The 17026-nt window shown below is 47.7% G+C and overlaps 1 protein-coding gene across 1 annotated transcript; it reads left to right on the forward strand.

Annotated features, from left to right (window-relative positions):
• Positions 1 to 2044: 2044 nt before the first annotated feature.
• On the forward strand, positions 2045 to 16155 carry CD3E (CD3 epsilon subunit of T-cell receptor complex). Its single transcript, XM_084611922.1, has 7 exons — positions 2045 to 2111; positions 2878 to 2994; positions 4538 to 4561; positions 11383 to 11586; positions 12641 to 12793; positions 13612 to 13658; positions 14067 to 16155. The coding sequence occupies exons 2-7, from the start codon at positions 2946 to 2948 to the stop codon at positions 14121 to 14123; spliced, it is 534 nt and encodes a 177-aa protein (XP_084468048.1). The 5' UTR covers positions 2045 to 2111; positions 2878 to 2945; the 3' UTR covers positions 14124 to 16155.
• The last annotated feature ends 871 nt before the right edge of the window (positions 16156 to 17026 follow it).

Consider the following 17026-nt stretch of genomic DNA (forward strand, 5'->3'; position numbering starts at 1 on the left):
ATGAAAAATGAATGTTACTGGAAATGGGCAAATATAAATTCAGGTTTGCAACAGAAGTATAAATACCAAATGAAAATACAGTATAGGCTTGCTTTGAAATCCCACACTGGGCTACTTGAGTGAAAGTGAGACAATGAACAAAACAGTCAAACAATTTCCTGTTTGGAGTAGATTGGCAGTTCCAGCCTTGACACTCCTGAGTCCTAGACTGTCACAGGGACCAAAGTCAGAGCTGTCGCATATGGATACAATTAACTTAGGCTTGAATAGAGACTGGGAGTGGATGTGTCATTACACAAAGTAAAACTATTTCCCCATGTTTATTTTTCTCACCCCCACTCCCCCACTGCTCCTCGGACGTTCCTGTTAACTCCTGGAAATGGCCCACCTTGATTATCACTACAAAAGGTTTTCTCCTCCCCTTTTCTGCTGGTAATAGCTCATCTTAAGTGATCACTCTCTTTACAGCGTGTATGATAACACCCATTTTTTCATGTTCTGTGTGTATATAAATCTCCTCACTGTATTTTCCACTGAATGCATCCGATGAAGTGAGCTGTAGCTCACGAAAGCTTATGCTCAAATAAATTGGTTAGTCTCTAAGGTGCCACTAGTACTCCTTTTCTCTTTACAGTTAGAAAAATAACTGATGCATGTTAAATAACCCACTGGAATTCTTTCCTGAGGCTGAGCCCCTGAATCCTGCACTAGGGACAATGTCTACTGGATGCAGCGTTCTCCTCCCCCTCTGTGTGCTCGTTCATCAATGATCATTTTATCAGCACCAGATATATGGATGCACTTTGGGGAAGCTTCATTTAAAGCATCAGCCAGGACATTTCACTTGTAGCTGGCTCAACCGTGTTCTCCAGTCTCCCTTCTTTTGGAAGCGGGGGCGGTCCCTGCTTCCATGGACAGGGTTATTGGCAGCTGGAGTGAGGAGTCACTGAGGGTCTGATCTGATTTGGGTTGCCAAGTTTGGTTGAATGTATTCCTGGAGGTTTCATCACCTGACATGATCTTTAATCAAAGATTAATCTTTAATTCCTGGAGACTCCCAGACAATTCTGGATGGTTGGCAACCCTAGATTCGATGTTTATCCCCTTCCCCTGCCCTGCCTCAGGCACCATAGGGCTGTCACTAGGAGATCCAGCTGAATCATATGCATAGACAACAGGGAATTGAGGGAGCTAAAAACCAAAATCTATTTCGGGGTTGCATTAGTAAATAAAGGAAACACTGTGTTTGGAACAGAAGTTTCTTTATCTCACTTTGTTAAAAATGAACAAATTTAATCTGGTACAAAACTGCTCATTGGAGCGCTATTCAAGAGCTATTAGTATATTATTTTTTAACTCTAGCCTCAAAATACAAAACTTATCTACACCCCCATGCATGACCAGGGCCCAAGTTTGTTGCTTTTCTGCTCCCAGCCAGGAGCTGCCGCTCTGTTAGTCACGAACTCCACCCCTAGAGGGAGAAGAGCCGCTATCCCCAGCTCATGCTGAACTTTCCGGTGTGACGAACAAGGTACATCTTCTCATTCTGTAATCAGCCGGCAGGCCAGGAGCTGGGGAAATGGACACAGAGCCCTGCCCCACCACATCACAGCTCAGCATTATAACTAACTATTTATTTACTTCTGGCACAGGCCACCATACACGGGGTTCTTTAGAGGCGGAAACCTTGCTCCAAGGAGCGTGTCTGTCTAAAGACAGACCGGCCAATAGACAGGCCTTGGGAAGGTGTATATATGGTTACGGTGGTCTCAGGTAATTCCTCCAGCTCTAGCAGCAAATAGCGTGGAGGGTAAGTGGCCTCTCCAGTGCAGACAGGGAGAACGTTCTACCCACAGGGACAGCGTGGCAGGAAGCCCAGAGATGTCCGGGTGAGAAGCTGACGCAGGCCGTGAGACAAAGATGGTTCCAAACCAGGCCTGCAGTGACTGAACACCACCACATGGCTCCTTGGTGTCTGGTGAGAAATAAAATTGGTAGGTGCAATCCAGTCCCTAGTGGCTTCCCTACCACAAAAACACCGTCACAGCTGGCACCCAGGCTGGCAGAGGGGCCTCGAGCAGAGTAAATCCAGCACCAAAGCCTCAGAATTAGTGAGTTACTCCATTTAATTTTGTTCTGATCTGTTTCTTGGTTCCAGGCATGTTATTCAGCTCCCCTTTACTGAGGTTTCTCTCTGCAGTTCCGTACCCCACTTGTCACCACAGCACTTGAACACCTGTTTCTTTGTATTATTGTCACCATTGTTGGTGTGGTTTTTTTGCAATAGCACCAAGGGGCAGGAATCAAAGTGCTAGGCACCGTACAAACCCATAGCTTAGGCAGAGGCAGCCCCTGCCCTGAAGAGCTTACAGGCTATTTTATGCTCGTTGCACAAGGTGTGTTTGTCTGCCGCTGGCTGTTGCATTTCTTGCAGCCTGTCTAGTGGTTATGTTTGTTGCAGTCACTTTGCTAAATTAACTGTAACATTTTGAACTTAACTCAGAAAATATTGTTTAAAAATGGTGGGAGACTCTGAAAGCAAATCTGTTGGGGCCAGGTTGTGTGTGCTCCTTTCTCCAGAACACTCTCTGGGCTGGCCTGAGAGTCACCGAGGTGCTTGCAGCACCAGCAGCCCCCTCGTGTTCTCAGTGACACTCGGAAATGTAGGCATCTCGAGCCTCCGCACTTCCTGGCAGGTTTTTTTTTTTTATCATAGACATCTGCTGTCTCTCTGAGCTGCTTGCATGTTATGCTGGAAACAGTGAGTCTCCTCCGTGCGCCGCTGAACTGATTGTTAGATCCAATTCTGGGAAACAATCCCAGGCCTCTTTCTCATAAACAGAAACTTGAAAGCTCCTGTGTTCTTACTTTTTGCAGAGCCAGACTGGGTGATGCCAATCTGATTGGAAAGGACAGAAAAGAGAGGGAGTGCGGGGAACGCCAGGATGAAGCTAGAGCTTGCTCTGCCTGTTTTGGGGCTTCTGCTCTGTGTGGGTGAGTACAGATGTCTAGAGACCACCAGGTATCAGAAAAGTGACCCCCAAGGGCTCAGGCAAGGAGGGTATTGGCGTGCCGATGGACATCGCGGAGCACCAGCAACTAGGTGTTCTTACACAGCCACAAAGACTCACAGTAAAACTGAAGTTGCCATTTGCTGATGAGAAATGTACCCCCACTAGCAGTGACGTGAGGGGCAATGGAGCAAGGAATCACACCCTGCAGAATCAGAGCAGTCGAGAGAGAGGGAATTGAGGCACTTCATTCTATATTCTTTTTTAAAAGAGAAGTCAGTTGCTGAGAAGATCCTCGTTATTTATCAGCAAATTCAATAAACTCCCAAGCCCTCACCAATGGTCTGAACAGGCTGGTGAAGGGTACGGGAAGGGCAGTGCTTTGGGCAGCAGGGTGCTCTGGAATCTGGACTCCCCTGTCCTACTGCTTGCTGTTATATTAAATCGCCGTGTGCTCTTGGGCCCGTCGCTTCACTCTCTAGATCTCAGCTTCACAATGGGTAAAGCAGGGATAATAGTATCCCCTGAATATTGTCAGGGTTAACTGATTAGTGTGTGTTGAGGTAACCAGATGAAAGACAAAGCATGTGTAAGTGTTATCACTAGATCAATATGCTCATTGGGAAATGGGCAAAAGAAATTTAAAAATAAACTCTGGAGCCACTCTGCCTGTGAGCGGCAAATGCCAGTTGCTGGCTTTGATGTAAACTGAAAGAGTTCGGGTTCTCTTTGGCCATGATCAGTTTGTGTTACTGCACCTGTATTTATTCCGTCTGTCTAAAACAAAGTTCTGTGTGGGGATAAAGCAGCTGATCACCCTGAGGACTGTTACAGGACTGGAAATATCCCCTATGAATTCATTGGTGCTGTTTACACTGGCTTGAAAAATCAGCTAAAATTAATTGTCAAGTAACCATTTTTAGTGCCATCCAAGCAGGATCGTGCGCCTGCAGAGACCAGAGAGGCACATGGAGAAACAGGATTGATCACTGGTGTATGGCCAGCTAAAATAAACGGTGCCACACTGGTGTTCTGACACTGATTTGTAGTACAAAGGGAACAGTGTAGGAACCAACTGACATTAGGGGAAAGAGAGAAAGTTTCTATTTTTGTTACAAAATCAAAGACTGGGGGGCAGCAAAGGACAGAAGGAATTACAGACCTGGAGGCAGGGGTGGGGGGATTAGAGCAAGTGCCCAGTCTTCTAAGTAGCTCCTTGGGTTTTGAAGGGTTTTTTAGCCTCCAACACTATTTCCTGCCTTCATCCCCATCCCATCTTTGTCTGTGTTTCTAGGATTGGGAAGTTTGATAACATGGATTTAAAACATGAATGCTGTTGGGACTGTTTTCCAATGCCTGCATGGAACCCAGGAGTTTGGCTTTCAAAGCAGCATTATTATTGATTAGTGTTTTGTGTTTACTTCTTAGAGGCAGATTGTTACTAATAAGGGAAAGGATATTTTTAAAGAGATGAACCAAGGAGAGAGGCAGATTTGCTAATAGCGTTTGTTGTTTTCCTTTTGCAGCTGACACCGTGGTGTGGAAGAACCGTAAGTTGATTTTACCATCAATGTTTTTAGCCATAATAAACATCTCAAAAGTGCTGCTGCTAATATTGACCCTCCCATTTCTAACCGCTCAGCGAGAATCTAAGGAATGGGGCGTCTTTAACCACTAAAAGCATATGCCCATTTATCTAAGCGCCCGTATGAGTGTGAGCATGCAAGTGTGGTCTGGGCCTAACCCAGAACCCACTGAAGTCAAGGGGAGTCTTTCCATTGATTCCAATGGGCCCTGAGCCAGCCCCTACCTGTGTGTCTGTCTCTCTGTGTGTCGGATCATAGAGAATGTCTTTACTTCTTCTTTTTAAAGATACAGATCCAGAAAACTATACCTGCATACTGGGTTCCACCTGGCTCCTTTGCAGTCAGTCGGGGTGTCTTATTATTAACAATAGTTACTGAGTTTCCCCACCTGTAACATGGGGATACTGATTCTGATCTGCGTAAAGCACTTTGAGAGCTACAGAGGAAAAAGCAAGGTATTATATTATATAATAGTGGCATTTGGGTGGCACCCAGGCCGTATTTAGGAGCAGGGTCGCAATCGGTTTGTGTTACTGCCCCTGTATTTATTCCCCTTCTCTAAAACAACGTTCTGTGGGGGGATAAAGCAGCCGATCACCTTCGCCTCTAATCAATGGTTTTGTCTGTGGGATTTCATCTCTGTAGCTTTAGTGAGAGTGAGCTCCCAGCCTCTGTAAAGCAAGTGCTGGCTAAAACCATACACGAGGACAGGGTAATCACCGATGGGAACACGGATCTTTCTTTTATTGGCTTATGCACCTTTCTTTTGTCTAGTGTCTCTGGTACACACTGTGGGTCTGATTCTGACCCGCTCCCTAGCACTGTTTTAACGTGGCTGTAGCTTCAGGATTTCAGTGGAGTTCCTCACACTCACAAATTGCTCTACAGAGTTAAACAAAACCATTTCTAACCTGAGGCCCTGATCCTGCAGCAGGCAAACCCATGCAACCACGCAGAGCCCTGCAGTTCTCATTGCAGGCTCGGGGCCCAGACCCCCAGGAGCCTCTGTCTCCGTGCTGCACCGTCGCTGTGTCATTGCATGTACACCTTGCAATTAACCAGATCATTTCTTTTCACAGCAACCAGGCACCTCATTTCCGCTTTCCACTTTGAAAAGGGCAGCCGGGGGGACGCAGCTTTGGTTTAAAATAACGTTGCCTCACTAATCTGCTTTAGCCACCTCCGCATTTCTAAAGCATCCCACAAGCGTGGTGCAATTCAAAACCTCTCCCAAGGGAGGGCTAAACTGCAAGGAGACGCATTTCAGTTTGGTGACTGTTATAGGACCGGAAATATCCCCTATCAGTTCATTGGTGCTGTTTACACTGACTTGAAAAATCAGCTAAAATTAATGGTTAAGTAATCATTTTTAGTGCCATCCAAGCAGGATCACGCGCCTGCAGAGACCAGAGAGGCACATGGAGAAACAGGATTGATCACTGGTGTATGGCCAGCTAAAATAAACGGTGCCACACTGGTGTTCTGACACTGTGATTTGTGGTACAAAGGGAACAGTGTAGGAACCAAAGAGAGAAAGTTTCCGTTTTTGTTACAAAATCAAAGACTGGGGGGGCAGCAAAGGACAGAAGGAATTACAGACCTGGAAGCAGTGGTGGGGGGATTAGAGCAAGTGCCCAGTCTTCTAAGTAGCTCCTTGGGTTTTTTAGCCTCCAACACTATTTCCTGCCTTCATCCCCATCCCATCTTTGTCTGTGTTTCTAGGATTGGGAAGTTTGATAACATGGATTTAAAACATGAATGCTGTTGGGACTGTTTTCCAATGTCTGCATGGCACCCAGGAGTTTGGCTTTCAAAGCAGCATTATTATTGATTAGTGTTTTGTGTTTACTTCTTAGAGGCAGATTGTTACTAATAAGGGAAAGGATATTTTTAAAGAGATGAACCAAGGAGAGAGGCAGATTTGCTAATAGCGTTTGTTGTTTTCCTTTTGCAGCTGACACCGTGGTGTGGAAGAACCATAAGTTGATTTTACCATCAATGTTTTTAGCCATAATAAACATCTCAAAAGTGCTGCTGCTAATATTGACCCTCCCATTTCTAACCGCTCAGCGAGAATCTAAGGAATGGGGCGTCTTTAACCACTAAAAGCATATGCCCATTTATCTAAGCGCCCGTATGAGTGTGAGCATGCAAGTGTGGTCTGGGCCTAACCCAGAAGCCACTGAAGTCAAGGGGAGTCTTTCCATTGATTCCAATGGGCCCTGAGCCAGCCCCTACCTGTGTGTCTGTCTCTCTGTGTGTCGGATCATAGAGAATGTCTTTACTTCTTCTTTTTAAAAATACAGATCCAGAAAACTATACCTGCATACTGGGTTCCACCTGGCTCCTTTGCAGTCAGTCGGGGTGTCTTATTATTAACAACAGTTACTGAATTTCCCCACCTGTAACATGGGGATACTGATTCTGATCTGCGTAAAGCACTTTGAGAGCTACAGAGGAAAGAGCTAAGTATTATATTATATAATAGTGGCACTGGGGTGGCACCCAGGTCGTATTTAGGAGCAGAACCCTCTTGGGCTGTGCTCAGCACATACGCATAGGACACCAGTCTCTGCCCTGACTAGCTCACAGTCTAAGAACAGTGTCACAGCTGACTCAGATGGGTAGACAATGGGGTGAATTATTTCCCCTTTTTCCATTTGCATTTTTCCCCTGGGGCAGCAGTCGCACTCACTCTCTTTCCAACTTTAATTTTTCTCCATCTAATTCCGGTCCACGGGCAAACAATCTCTCCCCAGCCCCATTTACCTGTGCCCCGCCCACAGTCCATTTTCACTAATCAGAGCTATTCCACGCAGTGTGCATGCTTCTGAAATCTACATTCCGATTGGCCAGTGAGCTGGAAAAGGTGGTTTCTGGGATTGAGAAGGTTTACATAAGAATGGCCATACTGGGTCAGACCAAAGATCCATCTAGCCCAGCGTCCTGTCTTCCAACAGTGGCCAATGCCAGGTGCTTCAAAGGGAATTAACAGAACAGGGCAATTATCAAGCGATCCATCCCCTGTCGCCCACTCCCAACTTCTGGCAAAGAGAGGCTCAGGATACTATTCCTTCCCATCCTGGCTAATAGCCATTGATGGACCTATCCTCCATGAACTTATCTAGCTCTCTTTTTGAACCCTGTTATAGTCTTGGCCTTCATAACATCCTCTGGCAAGGAGTTCCACAGGTTGACTGTGCATTGTGTGAAAAAAATACTTCCTGTTGTTTGTTTTAAACTTGCTGCCTCTTTGTTTCATTTGGTGACCCTTAGTTCTTGTGTTATGAGAAGGAGTAAATCACACTTCCTTATTTACTTTCTCCACACCAGTCATGATTATATAGACCTCTATCATATCCTCCCTTAGTCATCTTTTTTCGAAACTGAAGAGTCCCAGTCTTTTTAATCTCTCTTCATACAGAAGCTGTTCCATATCCATAATCATTTTTGTTGCCCTTTTCTGAACCTTTTTACAATTCCAATATATCTTTTTGTGAGATACAGCGACCACATCTGCACACAGTATTCAAGATGCGGGCATACCATGGATTTATATAGAGGCAACATGAGATTTTCTGTCTTATCTATCCCTTTCTTAATGATTCCCAATGTTCTGTTTGCTTTTTTGACTGCCACTGTGCATTGAGTGAATGTTTTCAGAGAACTATCCACAATGACTCCTAGATCTCTTTCTTGAGTGGTAACAGCTAATTTAGACCCCATCATTTTATGCATATAGTTGGGATTATGTTTTCCAGTGTTCATTACTTTTCATTTATCAGCCTTGAATTTCATCAGCCATTTTGTTGCCCAGTCACCCAGTTTTGAGAGATCCCCTTGTCCACATGCTTGTTGACCCCCTCAAACAATTCTAGTAGATTAGTGAGGCATGGTTTCCCTTTACAAAAGCCATGTTGACTATTGCCCAACAAATTATGTTCATCTATGTGTCTGACAATTTTGTTCTTTAGTGTAGTTTCAACCAGTTTGCCCAGTACTGAAGTTAAGCTTACCAGCCTGTAATTGCCAGGGTCACCTCTGGAGCCCTTTTTAAAAATCAGCATCATATTAGCTATCCTCCAGTCATTTGGTACAGAAGCTGATTTAAATGATAGGCTACAGATGAGAGTTAGTAGTCCTGCAATTTCACCTTTGAGTTCCTTCAGAACTCTTGGGTGAATACCATCTGGTCCTGGTGACTTATTAGTGTTAATCAATTTGTTCCTCTAATACACCTCAATTTGGGACAGTTCCTCAGATTTTTCCCCTAAAAAGAATGGCTCAGGTTTAGGAATCTTCTTCACATCCTCAACCGTGAAGGCCAATTAAAAGAATTAATTTAGTTTCTCTGCAATGACCTTATCATCCCTGAGTGCTCCTTTAGCATCTCGATCATCCAGTGGCCCCACAGGTTGTTTAGCAGGCTTCCTGCTTCTGATGTACTTAGAATTTTGTTTGCTATTACTTTTTGAGTCTTTGGCTACCTGTTCTTTAAATTCTTTTTTGGCCTTCCTAATTATATTTTTACACTTCATTTGACAGAGTTTATGCTCCTTTCTATTTTCCTCACTAGGATTTAACTTCCACTTTTTAAAAGGATGCCTTTCTGCCTCTCACTGCTTCTTTTGCTTTGTTGTTTAGCCATAGTGGCTCTTTTTTGGTTCTCTATGTTTTTTAATTTGGGGTATACATTTAAGTTGAGCCTCTCTTATGGTGTCTTTTTAAAAAGTTTCCATGCAGCTTGCAGGGATTGTACTTTTGGTGCTGTACCTTTTAATTTCTTTCAGAGTGGTAGCCATGTTAGTCTGTATCAGCAAAAAGAACAAGGAGTCCCTGTGGCACCTTAGAGGCTAACAAATTTATTTGGGCATAAGCTTTCATGGGCTAAAATCCACTTCATCAGATGCACACAGTGGAAAATACAGTAGGAAGATATATATATGTGTGTGGAGATAGATATCTATCTATCTATATATATACACACACACACACAGAGAACATGAAAAAATGGGGGTTGCCGTACCAACTCTAACGAGACTAATCAATTAAGGAGGGCTATTATCAGCAGGAGAAAAAAAACTTTTGTAGTGATAGTCAGGGTGGCCCATTTCAAACTGTTGACAAGAAGGTGTGAGTAACAGTAGGTGAAAAATTAGCATGGGGAAGTAGTTTTTAGTTTGTGTAATTTCTCTTTAACTAATCTCCTCATTTTTGTGTAGCTCCCCTTTCTGAAATTAAATACTACAGCGTTGGGCCACTGTGGTGTTTCCCCAGCCACAGGGATGTTAAATTTAATTATATTGTGGTCACTATCACCAAGTGGTCCAGCTATATTCACCTCTTGGACCTGATCCTGTGCTCCACTTAGGACTAAATAAAAAATTGCCTCTCCCTTGTGAGTTCCAGGACTAGCTGCTCCAAGAAGCAGTCATTTAAGGTGTCAAGAAACTCTCTCTTGATCCATTCTGAGATTGTATGTACTGTGGCAAGATCACCAATGTTAATATGATGGGTCCTGCGCTTTTCTTGGCAGAGGGGCTAAGATACCACCCCTTGCCCTTGGGCCACTGAGGTCCCTGATAGTGGCCCAGGAAGGTGGTAGAGGAGGGAAGCAGGGGAGGGATCTGGGTTTGCTCCTCACTCTGAGCCTGAGCCCCAGCCGGTTCTTACCCTCTTCCCCCTTGGGTGGGAACCTTTGGCCCTTAGATGTTGGGAGATGAAGTCTCCCTCCCCTACTGGGGCAGGGTCTGCCTTACTTCAGTTGTTTTTGTTTTCCAATCACTCCCCTCTATTCTCCTTCCTCCTCCTCCCATGACTACCTGAAGCAGGGAGTTTTATTAGGTTCCTGACAGGGCTTAATTGACTACAGGTACTCCAATGAACCTGTAGCAACCCTCCCTAGTCTACAGGGAAGCACACCTTAATTAGCCTAAGGCTTATATATTTCCCCTCTACCGCTGCTCTCTGGCTCTTCTGTATCAGAGTACCCAGTCAATATGGGGATAGTTGAAATCCTCTATTATTATTTAGTTTTTTATTTTAATAGCTTTTCTAATCTTCCTGAGCATTTCAGTCACTATTACCATCCTGGTCAGGTGGTCTGTAATATATCCCTACTGCTATATTCTTATTATTTGAGCATGGAATTACTATCCATAAAGATTCTATAGTACAGTTTGGTTATGTTCATCTATGTGTCTGACAATTTTGTTCTTTACTGTAGTTTCAGCCAGTTTTCTCAGTTCTGAAGTCAGGCTTACAGGCCTGTAATTGCCATGGTCATCTCTGGAGCCCTTTTTAAAAATTGGTGTTACATGAGCTCTCCTCCTCCAGTCATTTGGTACAGAAGCTGATTCCAGCAAGGTTTATTCAGTGCTTAAAGTGGTCTGAGAAAAGATTGGGGCATCTATCACAATCCCAGACAAAATCAGCGTTCGTGCGCAAGAGAGACAATTCCCAGTTCAACTTTGTGAGTCCACTGATTACATAATAATGGTGATCAGTTAGCTCATGAAGCCATTGCTTGTGAATGCGAAGAGTGTTATGCACTACTACTTCCCCCGAACTAATAACTAGGTGAGAGGTTTTCCATTTAACCCAACGATCCCATTCCCAAAGTCCCTCCGAGAGACAAGGCAGTGCTCAAAGTGAGCCCTCAGTGACACAGCTCCATTGTTAATTATATTTTTGCTGCGTCTGGGACCCCCTTGTCCTGCCCATTTTAAGCACTGGTTTTACTGAATACCTCTGTGTTTCTGTTGTTCTTTCTTCCCCTTTTGCAGCAATCACGGTGGTGATCTCTAAGACCAAGGTGACTCTCACTTGCCCCTTTGAAGAAGGTGTAATATGGAAAAAAGAGGGACAGAAGCTAAACAATGCACATCCTATCTATGAGATTGAGGAGTACGAGAGTTCCAAGCACGACGGGGAGTATGCATGTGAGGCCAACAACGAACCCACCAAACTTCTTCACCTGAAGGCCAAAGGTAAATGGGAGAGAGCACCTCTTCCATGCGAATAAGCAGGCACATGAGATGTCATGGGACGCTACAGAGGCTAGCGATTAACTCTGTGACCTTATTGCCTGAAAGATTCACATGCCATAACGTACTCAGAGGCCTGATTTTCAGAGGCGCTGCTGGGACTGACTTCGACACTCAGCTGCTCTGAGGTCCAGGCGGCCCCCCATGAACACTGCAATTCCATGGGGCACTGTTCAAAAGAGTATGTGTTTGCCATGGGATGTGTGGCTAAGTTACCGCTCTCTGCACTGTTGTGTGGTGTGCTTTGCCCTTGCTGTGTCCTCCATCCCAGAGGTGGCTGCATTTCAAAGGCGCTTTACACGCCTAGCTTGGGAGCTGCTTTGGGATGGGAGAGGCTGTATAAATGTGAAACTATTATCTCTCCCCAAGACCAGTGACCTTTCATGGGCTTCAGAGAATCCTGAACCTTCAGGATCTTGGCAGGAGACTCCAGGTCTGGAGGCTTGGAGAGGGCACAGTTCGGTTTCCCCAGGCCCCCTTGGAAACTGAATCAATTCTCCTCCATTCTGACAAAGCTTCTTGCAGCCCATGCGCTGTCTCGGGTGTCTGAGGAGCTGCTCAGGGAACCCGAGAATCCCTGCGCTCTTTCCGGCACAGACAGAAAGGGCTGGGGGTGGGGGGAGCATGGAATGAGCTGTTACAACCCGGGGATGTTTGCACCCTGCTGCCAGGGGCCATGCAGAAAAACGAGGGGACATTTCAGTCACTGACCGCTCCAGCCACCCCAGAGGTGTTGGCAGGGTGAGGCGTGTGTAGGGGGGAACAGAAAGGTCTCTCACTTCCCCCTTCACTTCTCCGCTTACTGTTCTTGCTCCCTTTGTGACGTGCGTGGTCTCCATCCACGCAAAGCAAGTGGGTGAGGTCTGGGCCGGCCAAACATGGGGCATTTACCCGGCAGTGTCTCTGGGCTGGGACTTGTGACTCCCACCTCCTGCGGTCCCCTTGCTCTGCCCTTCTCCCTCTCGCTGAGCCCCTGATCTGTCCCTTCCCACCGCAGTCTGCGAGAACTGTGAGGAGCTGGATGTCTTGACAGTGGCCGGGGTCATCATCGCAGATCTCCTCATCACCCTCGGGGTGCTGATCCTGGTCTATTACTTCAGCAAAAACCGGAAGGGGCGAGTCGGTAGCAGTGCCGGAGTTCATCCAAGAGGTAAGAGCTGGTTCGAATCTCTCCTGTGAATCAGTCGCGTGAGCACCCTCAACTGGGCTGGGGTCAAGCCCACCTCAGGCTCCTCCTGCTGCTCACCACACCACAGGCTGCCCTTCGTGTGGGGATGGTGCATCTGCCATTTTGTGCTGAAAGTGCCCCAGCCACAGGACCCGTTGCACAGGGTGTGGTGAAGCCGCCATGAGAGAGGCAAAGGGAGGGTAGGGCAGGCTGGAAGGGCTGGCCTGCTCTAGCCGCCTCCCTGGCAGTATCATGGCACAGCACCCTCAAGCATTCACACCACGACTCAGGCCCTAATCTCAGGGAGTTGGCTTAAAAACCACGAGATTTTATTTAAATGAGAAATGTGGGGGGGTTGTCTCTGCGCCCATCGGTGGGGTCACATTTTTAGGCCTCTCTCTGCAACCAGGAGGGCTAGAAACTGCCTTGTTTTAAAACGGAAGCTGAGATTCTTGTGCAGTCTCTTGATTCCCACAGTGGGGGCACTAAGACGTACACCACAAGTCATCGGCACACCCAAGAGCTGGCGGCGCTGCATTTTGCACCCCGGGCAAAGCGTCCTTTGATTCAGGGGCTGGAGGCCTGTGTCTTGGAGGACAGTCCTGCGTTCTGGGTGTGACAAAGGCCAGGTGCTCAGGGCTGAGGTGTCTCAATTGGGCCCCCAAAATCGGTGGCCATTTTGTGCCCTGTTCCTGAAACACCCACGGAGCCGCGGGGATGAGTCACGCCTGCGAAGCTCTGTGTCTGCACTAAGAATCAGTAGTTTTCCACCTGAATGTTCTCCCTGCTTTGCCTTCCAGGCCAGAAGATGGTGCGCCCCCCGCCTGTGCCAAACCCGGACTATGAGGTAATGGAAACTAAAGGGTGGGGTCCTTCTCTGCTCTTGGCCTTTCCAGAACTGTTGGGATTGGGGTCACAGCCTTCTTGGTGGATGATGACAGCTGAGAAATTACAGCATTGGTCCAGCTCCAGGCTTTACCTGGGTGGAGGGGAAGGCGTGACTGAGAGCAGGGCCATGTGTCTTCCTAAGGGTAGTTATTTATCCGTACGACAAGGAGTCATCAACAGAAGGATCATCACAGCATGCAGGGTACAGTGTGCATACCAAGAGCTGCATGCTCCCTGCACCCAAGTCACACCTGGTGGTAGCACTGAGGAGCCCCAGCCCTGGCACAGAGCCCAGTTGTAGAAGGTGCTGTCACTGTGCTATGTTAACACAAGAGCCTGTTGCTCACATCTGCTCCTGTTCCCACAGCCCATCAGGAAGGGTCAGCGGGAAGTGTATGCCGGGCTGCAGTCCAGGGGCTTCTGAATTGCCCTGCAGATGGCAGGTTGGACAAGAGCAGCTAAGGGGCCCCCAGCTTCTGTCCCATGTGATACAGATTCTCTGCAGTCCGTGCTGGGCAGCCGTGCATTCTGGGGACCAGCCCAGCAGCTACAATGGGAGACGCTGCCGCTCCTTGGACACCCTCCTTTCTGCCTTCGATTTGACCCCAGGGAACAGACGCTGACTAAAGAAACAAGAAGAAGAGGTTTTCCCCATTAAATAACCGTAGCTTTCTCCTCTTTGGGCTTCTCCTGGGACTGCTGGGCTCTCCTGATCACCCTTTCCAAACTGCTGGGGAAACCCTTTCACTCTTCAGTTTTATTTATTTCAGTCACATGCTTTGATTTTTCTCTCCAGCACCCTGCGCCTTGATCTCATCCTGACACTTGGATGGCCTCTTTCCTGCCCAGGGCAAAGAGGGACACGGTCCAGTGTTCTGAGCACCAGCCCAGGAGCCAGGAACACCTGAGCTCTGACCCCAGCTCTGACACTGAGTCTCTCTGTGATTGTGGCTAAGTCCCTCCCCCTCAGCTTCCCCATCTGTATCACTTGGGCAGAGACTCACCCGCTTCCCAGAGATGCGTTAAGTAGTGCATGTAGACCCTCTCGGAGTCCTGGGGCTTGGCTGGCTCTCTCCTGGTCCTCTGGTTTTACATTAGTTCCCATTTCCCTTCCCAGGATAGTAACGATGCTGTCACCACATTCCCTGGGGCTCGAAAGGGAGATGCAATGGTCACTATGGGCCATAAGGCGTAGAAGTGGCCGTGTGCACATCCACCATATTCCTCCTTCAGTCCTGTCCCCATCTAGCTTGTGCTTTGCAGTGTTCTTCTGGCCACCGCTAGCATTCGGGATGTAAGTCCCTGTGCTGCGATCCTTGGGCCCAGGTGGAGTCTGTCAGTCATGCTCACCTGGGCCTGTCTCAGCAGCGACAGAGCAGTTCATTGAAAACACAGCTCTGGCTGCCCTTTCCAGTCATGCTCAGCATGCCTGTCCTTGCTGTGGGGTCACAGACAGCCCCAACACCCCTTTCCGGAGACCTGCCTAGGGGGAAACAGGGCTTGAGCCCTTCCTGGCATCTCTGGGATGGATAAAGTCAGCCTGGAAGGAGGGGATTTAATCATCAGCAGTGGACACCTGGCACCGCCTGGTTTTGCTGGAGGACCTGGTGGTTCTCTCAGGAAGGTGCCATGTATGGGGCCTAAATAGAAGGCGTGTGGACCCTTCAGCACATGCCCCTTCTCCCCCCAGCCTCCTCTAAACGTTGTCACAAAGCAGGTCATCTGTAGGCCCCTCAGTAGGGTGCTTAAGTGGCTGATTGAGTCTTTAACCCTTATTAGTAAATTACAGTAGCACTTGGAAGCCCCAGTCAAGATCTGGGCCCCACCGGGCTGGGTTCTGCCGAGGAGCGTTGTCCCTCCCCAGAGCCATCACTGTCTCAGGGGGACGAGACGCGTGAGAGAGGACTGGCACCGTTTTCCAGTTCCAGAGGAACTGACCTCAGGGCTCCTGACCCCCAGTACCTTAACCACAGGACGTTTTCCCTCTGGAGAAGTCCTATAGAATTTAAGAGCAGCAAAACCCATAGGGCTGTGTAGAAATTAGCCCAAACCATAGAGAACTCCAGACAGAATGAGACCCTTTCCATAGGTTTTTATTTTTACTCAGCCTGTGGAATTCTATAGCAGGGACCCCCATTCCTGTTTCAGTTCTATAGCGTGGGCCAAAACCACATCTAGAAATAGGAGCATTTTCTAGTAACTGTGTGAGGACTTTCCCGGCAGGGCTGTACAAACCCCGTGTTCTGAGTGAGTCTCCTCTGGCTCACCTTGCTCCAACCCCCTTCCTTGCTGCCTCCTCCCTCTTCTGTTTCAGCTCTGGCTCTCAGGCTGCGTCCTGGCTCAATGGTGTCTGTTACCAAGATGGCGAGTTTGTCTGTATTGAGAAAGGCCTGTTTGAACATTTATGATGCAAGTATTTCTAAAAGTGCATTATGCAGTCAATAAACTGGCAGAGCTCTGCCCCTGGATCTGCATGGAAGGGTGTTTCCAATTCATTCTTTAACAACACAACTGTTGCTCAGAGGCCTCTGCGCAGGAAAGACCCGGGACTGCAAAAGCTGCTGGGGTCACCCCTGAGGTGCACTGGCAGCAGTGTACAAAGGCACCCAGGGCTAGGCAGTGCGATGAGGGGTAGACAGCAAACAGGGGAGTGCAATAGCCAGGCTAGAGGAGGGATGTCATCAGCAGAGCTGGGGGTAGGGCTGGAATAGCTGGGGGCTGCAGGTCAGGCCTGGGGCAACATAAACAAGGTTGTGGTCACTTACACTCAATTTAACAAACAATTTTCAAAAGCCAGTTGAGTTAAAATGATCCAGTTTCATGAAGGTGGCAGGACAGATGTGGGGAGTGGGATTCAGACTTGTGTCCTTTTCCCGAGAGCCACATGGGTGGCTGGGAACAGACATCAGTGTCTGGCTTAGCCCAGGGCTGAGCAGAGTCAGTTTTCTATTGCTCAGAGGGGAGACATCGCTCTGGAGAGCAGTAACTGGGGTGGGCTGTGGTTTAGCCCTGGTGTCTCGGCACAGCGAGGAGTGAGCACCCAGCCAGCTTCGAGCCTCGAATCAGTGTGCTTGGCCTGGAGGATGTGGTTACAGAGGCAGGTGCAGTTGGGTTTACATTGCAAGCCCTACATGTCGAGAGGAGAGAGTTTGCAAGCAAGAGCCAAACAGAACCCCCACCCCCACCCCGCAGTCCTGAAAACCCCCCGGGCCAGGTTCGCCACTGGTGTAAATGGATGTCACTCTACTGAAGTCAAGACAGTGGTGAAGTTATTGACCGCGGCCCCCTGGTGCAGCTGCATTGCCATGGCTGGGGTCAGAACAGGGA

This window comes from Lepidochelys olivacea (assembly GCF_965140295.1).
Source record: "Lepidochelys olivacea isolate rLepOli2 genome assembly, chromosome: 22".
In the NCBI taxonomy this organism is placed as follows: Eukaryota; Metazoa; Chordata; order Testudines; family Cheloniidae; genus Lepidochelys; species Lepidochelys olivacea.

Coding starts and splice junctions, on each gene's coding strand:
- CD3E (XM_084611922.1), top strand. CDS start 2,946: ATGAAGCTAGAGCTTGCTCTGCCTGTTTTGGGGCTTCTGCTCTGTGTG. Junction 2,995..4,537: donor GGGGCTTCTGCTCTGTGTGG/GTGAGTACAGAT, acceptor TTCCTTTTGCAG/CTGACACCGTGGTGTGGAAG. Junction 12,794..13,611: donor TGCCGGAGTTCATCCAAGAG/GTAAGAGCTGGT, acceptor TTTGCCTTCCAG/GCCAGAAGATGGTGCGCCCC.